The sequence below is a fragment of the Vigna unguiculata genome, chromosome 11, assembly GCF_004118075.2.
Source record: "Vigna unguiculata cultivar IT97K-499-35 chromosome 11, ASM411807v1, whole genome shotgun sequence".
Taxonomy (NCBI): domain Eukaryota; kingdom Viridiplantae; phylum Streptophyta; class Magnoliopsida; order Fabales; family Fabaceae; genus Vigna; species Vigna unguiculata.
This window is the reverse complement of record NC_040289.1, coordinates 35,654,088-35,660,087: the sequence shown is the minus strand read 5'-3', so window position 1 is coordinate 35,660,087 and position 6,000 is coordinate 35,654,088. Positions and strand designations below refer to the sequence as shown.

The 6,000-nt window shown below is 28.9% G+C and overlaps 1 protein-coding gene across 1 annotated transcript; it reads left to right on the top strand.

Moving 5' to 3' along the window:
• Positions 1–250: 250 nt before the first annotated feature.
• LOC114168842 (LOB domain-containing protein 1-like) lies at positions 251–2,243 on the top strand. Its single transcript, XM_028053805.1, has 2 exons — positions 251–637; positions 1,506–2,243. The coding sequence occupies exons 1-2, from the start codon at positions 386–388 to the stop codon at positions 1,866–1,868; spliced, it is 615 nt and encodes a 204-aa protein (XP_027909606.1). The 5' UTR covers positions 251–385; the 3' UTR covers positions 1,869–2,243.
• Positions 2,244–6,000: the final 3,757 nt, after the last annotated feature.

The window sequence follows — 6,000 nt, the reverse complement described above, 5'->3', positions numbered from 1 at the left end:
TTATTTATTGTTTTGGAAATTGTTGATTGAAGTAAAAGCGGGGCAAATCACAATCAGAATGTGTCTTGAAAAGGGTATTTTTCAAAGAGGAAGAGTTTTGATTCATACAATGAGCCAAATCCACAACACCTAACCAAGAAGTGGGAAACCACAAGCAGCCACGTTGGTTAACAAAATTCAACTCTGACATCACTTTTCCATGCCATGACATGCTTCCATCTTCTCCTTTTCTTTATAAAAAGGATTTGGATTCAGCTTCCAATAACAAACCCCACCAAGCCACAAACACACCCTCTTCTTCTTTCTTTCTCTTTGTCCCTCAAACACAACACAACCAGAGAACAGACACACACAAAGGAACAAACAAAGGAGATTAGAAACTGAGATGGAGAGCAGTGACACATACACCCCTACTTCCTCTGCCCCACTTTCTCACTCCCCCACTTCCTCTTCTTCCTCACCACCACCTCCTCCACCTCCCACTGTTGTCATGAGCCCTTGTGCTGCATGCAAGATTTTGAGGAGAAGATGTGCTGAGAAATGTGTTCTCGCACCTTATTTCCCTCCCACTGAACCTGCCAAGTTTACCATTGCTCACCGTGTGTTTGGTGCCAGTAACATCATCAAGTTCCTACAGGTTCTGCTCACATCACCCTTTTAAATCATACTTGTTTCATTCCCTCTCTTCTTCAATCTAAACCAAATCAAAAACGTTTTTCAACATGTTTCTGCTATCTGAAGTCTGTGTGTAAGATGTTGCGGTACATGTTAATTAAGCATTGATCTTTGAGATCATGGAGTTCCAACAAGATTTTCGGAGACTCTCCATTTTTGTACTGTATCACCCGACAAAGCATCCTATGCTCCCACACACACACACACACTTCTAATCTCTAAAAATAATCGTTTTCTTGTGCTTCATCTCATACAGAAACATGTGAAGTATGTATAATCTTTCTCCTTCAGAAACAAAAACCTGTCTTTTTTCATTTTTTTTTCATCTGTGAAAAAGAGATAACAGAGAACATATTTCTACACATGATGAGTAAACAGTTTTCTTTATAGATTCAAAGCAAAATTACTTTATAAGAAGTAACATATTTGATTATTGTAAAAACCATTCCCTACTTTAGCAGTGAAACTTGAAAAGTAAATGGTACTAGAGACTAATTATGCCAAGCTTCTGACTTTAATTGTTTTTTTCTAAGGTCAATGAGGCCCTTTTTTCCTGATAAGTAAAAATGAGGCATAGTGTTCTAATGCCATAACAAATGCGTTATCAACCACCTAATTTTAACAAACACCTGGTGGGGTCTCCAAGTAGTGATATTCATTTAACAATCTTATGTATTCCAAGTCTTGGTCTTTGTTAAGTCTTTCAAAAGAAACTTCAGATCTAGAAGCAATGAACAGATACCTAATTTTAGACCCAATAAATGCTTTTATTTTCTGAAGCTTTTTCATTTTATAAATCATCTAAACATGTTGTTGCACATACCTCTCAGGAACTTCCAGAGTCTCAGAGGGCTGATGCAGTGACCAGCATGGTTTATGAGGCAAGTGCAAGAATAAGAGACCCTGTTTATGGTTGTGCAGGAGCAATTTGCCAGCTCCAGAAGCAGGTGAATGAACTTCAAGCACAATTGGCAAAGTCACAAGCTGAGCTTGTAACCATGCAACTTCAGCAAGCAAATCTTGTGGCTCTAATTTGCATGGAAATGGCACAGAATCCACAGGAATCACCACAACAATCAGTGGACAATTTCATTTCAACTCCTCCTCACAGTGGTGGCTATCAAAGTGGCATCAACAACTTCTTTGAGGACAACACTAGCCCAAACTCACTATGGGAGCCCCTTTGGACTTGAAACAGAATCATATCAACTTTAATTAAATATATAATTACATATAGTATAGACATTCACAAAAATGTTCCAATGATTGTCTCCTAAGGAGAAGTTCAAGGAATCAATTAGAACTAATAAAAATCAATTCATGGCTAGGGTTTATTAGGCTAATTCAACTCCATGCATGAGGAAAAGAATGTGATTGCTGGTTTATCTGGTATGAAGTTCCTGTATTCAGTCCTGTGATCATAATCCAATGTTAGGAGATTTATTCACTTGGTGATCATAATCTCCAACTTCTTGTAACACCTAAGTTAAACACCATCATCATACAAATAGTAGATGTGTTTTACTCCATGTAATCTTTGAAATTTAAGGGAAAGAAATTTGTTCTTACTATAATCTTTATTTCCATTGCTATTTTGAAATTTGTATTTGTTGGATTTTTTTCATGATGGGAGATTAACACTACTTAATCATATGTTGGATTTCTTATGTTTAAATATTAATATGTTGGATTTCTTATGTTGGATTTTTTTCATGATGTGTTTCAATGTGCACTAACGTCAATACTAAGAAAATTTAGTGCATGTGTTTAATTTCACGCAGAAAACACCACAATCAATTTCTAAATCAATTTATATTTGTGTCTAGTTAGTGTCGTCGAAATTCATTTTAAGCAACAATCAGTTGATTCTCATTCAACATAAATTTTTTATCTTTAATGATTTTGCAAACCAAATACACATTGATTCTGCAATAGAAAATCAATTATAACCAATTTTACATCACTTTGATACATAACCAAATACATATCCAAATACGGTTCAAAACCTTAAAATAATAAATGATTAAATATTAAACTCTCACTTGAAATCTTAATATTGCTATCGATCTAGTGTATATAATTAGTAAGAGAAACGAAATGTTTGGTGATTGTTTAATTCCTTGACAAAGTGGTAGTTCTTGACCAATCTCTCTTTTGGCTTTGGATTCCTTATTTGGTTCCATAATCCATTTTGTTTTTTGTCAATCAATAGGGAACACTACACAACATAGAGATGCAAGATCCAATACCTACCAAGTAGCTAGGTAAGCCTAAATATGCAACCTAGCAATAAAAATAAAACAAAAAAAACGTTTATTGGTGAGATGATTAAGAGTGATTAGCTTCACTTTAATTACATATTAATGATGGAGAGAACAATAATTTGATGATAAGCAAAGGGCAAAACATGTTCCTTTAATGGAATAAACTCAACCAATGAGAGAGTAAACTTCCATATCATTTGCTTCAAAAAACAATATATTTTATATACATTGCCGAGACAGATAAATCAAAACAAAACAAATTAAAAGTTATTTTAGTATAAATGAAAAATATTTTAAATTTTAACGTACTTAAAAGTTTTTTTTTTCTTTTAGAAAGGGAGTTTATATTGGTTGATTTTGATTAGTAGTGTTCGATTTTTTTTTCTGGATATTATCTATTGGTTGTGGTTAGCGAATAAAGATCCTATGATAAAATAGAGAAAACAAATTATTTAAATATATATATATATATATATATATATATATATATATATATATATATATATATATATATAGTTTTCATTGTCATGGTTATGACTAATTCTTCCTTGGGAGTTTTCACCACCAAGTTTTCTCCTTCGATAGCTCTAGTATAGACCCTAACTAAAAGAAATTATAAAAACAATTTTTCAAAAGAAAAATCTCCTCAAGAAACATAGAAAGGGATGTGGTCCAAAACATTGTCTTTATTATTGAAATGGGATTATAACGATTTCTTTTCTATAAATAATATAATTTTTTTATGATATTTATTGTTAAAGGATTATTCTTTTCCTCTCATACTATCACTTTTTTTTCTTAGTAATTTTTTAGTATCAAAATATCAAGGTTAAACTCATCATATGTGCTGAGAAAAATCAACTTATATTTTGGTGAAAATTATTTTTATTTGAAATACATTAATTATATATAAACTCCATCACTTTACCTGTGCCATAATGCTTCGAGTGAAAATAAGTTATATAGAGTATACATAAAAGTGAGGTTAAAATGTATTTTTTGTCCCTCATTCAAATTTAAAAGTTAAAAAAAATAAAAAAAAAATTATAAAAGATGAACAAAAACATTTTTTTAACAAAAATAAATATCAAAATATATTTGAATATGAAATTACTCATAAAAAGAGTATGATAGCACTAAGTTAAAAATCACCTTTGAAAATTCTTTTAATTATAGTTGTTGGAAAATAGAGTTTCATTCAAAATTAGTTGGGATTAAAAGAGCTTGATTTCTTTCAATTATAATTAGATTTAAAATCACGTGTTTCTTAGGTAATTAATTTAGTCATAATGGTGGAAAAGTATTACTTTTTATTTTGTGACAATGCGATTTTTTAAAAAATAAAAAACAATTACGTGAGAGGAATATTATATAATGATATCATAATACATACGATTCTTATCCATGTTTCTTTTCAACACATTCTCAATTTTCTTCTGTTTACTACTTTTTTATTTTATAATTGAATAGTTGTTTCAAAAATCCAGAAGTATTTATCACTTCTTTTTTTTAAATCAAGATATCAAACGTTTTATCTTAAATTTGCCACATCTACAACACTGTATCACAATAAATGAAAAATCGATTTGTAAATTTAAATAAAAAAATTAGAAATTTTGAAAATTCGATTTGTAAATTTGCCACCTTGATACATTGTAAAGAACCTGTCTTTGAAATTTAAAGTTAATGATAATAACTAACACAAATAAATAAGTAGCATCAAATCACTTATACAATAAATATTGTGTAAGGTTAAAATATATTCAATATGAAAAATATTATAAAGATACATATTTGATATGTGTTGTCACTATAGAAAAATCTTTTGAATGATCCTTACAATTGGATGAGACAAAAGTGTCGACACTGAAACACAAATAAATGTTCCATTATTCAACAAACAAAGCTAATAAATAATTTAAAGAAGAATATTATCATAAATAGTTTACAAAAATTAAATTGTTATAAGGTTAAAGTCAAAAGAAGTTGTGGAAAATTAATTTTTAATCATATCTAGTTTAGATTATAAACTCTACCCAGTTGACTAGAAAAAAAAAATATATATATATATATATATATATATATATATATAGTTGAAAAATAGTATTGAAATATTTTAAAATATATATTCCCATTTTAGAATAATGAAATCATAAAAAATATATAAATTTTGATTATACCATGGTCACTAATTAAAAACCAATAAAAAATCAATATACTTAAATAAAAAAATCTAAAATTAATTATAAGATAAGTTCTTGTTTTTCTAATTGCTACTAATATATTTTATTAGAAATTTAAGTTGAGTTTGAAGCTTTGTGTTAAATGTAAGATGAAGAATATATAACTATAAGAATTGAAATACTAATAACAAAAGATTTATATTATAGAATTGATATATTAGTTTTTTTTAAATATAGATTTGGATATCGACTCAAAGAATTCACATTTTATTGTTTAAAATGTATTTTTTTAGATAAATTAAATATTTGAAAAAAAATAATTAAATTCATCACTTTATTTTATAGTTCTTTTATAATAAAAATAAATACAAAAATGATAAATTCGGAAGACAATTCCAACAAGTAATAAAGTAAAGCCAACAAGTTCCAGCCCATGAGTAATCTGAAGCCAACACAACTTTGATAATCTGAACAAAATTAGTTTCACATCAAATTAGTTTGAAACTTTGAAATTGAATAACGAAAAGTGAATTGTAAATTAAATAAAAAGGAATATGGAATAAATAGTTGGTTTGTCACTTTCACACCACTAAAGTTAGAAAGAGTGATAATAAAAACGACAACAAAGCACGTGCGAGTGCTGCGTTACAGCGAGCTCTCACATGTGTCTTTAAACGCGTTTGATTGCGAAACTATTTTGCAAATCATGTGCTCCGCACGTGATCTGATCTCTAGAGCCATTTGGAGTAGCTGTGGCAAAACATGTCAGTTCATAAAAAATAAAGCTAATTGATTGATATCTTAAAAAATGTGTAAGAATATATATTCAGTATTTATTATAATTTAATTATTAATACATAACATAAAAAAACCTTTAA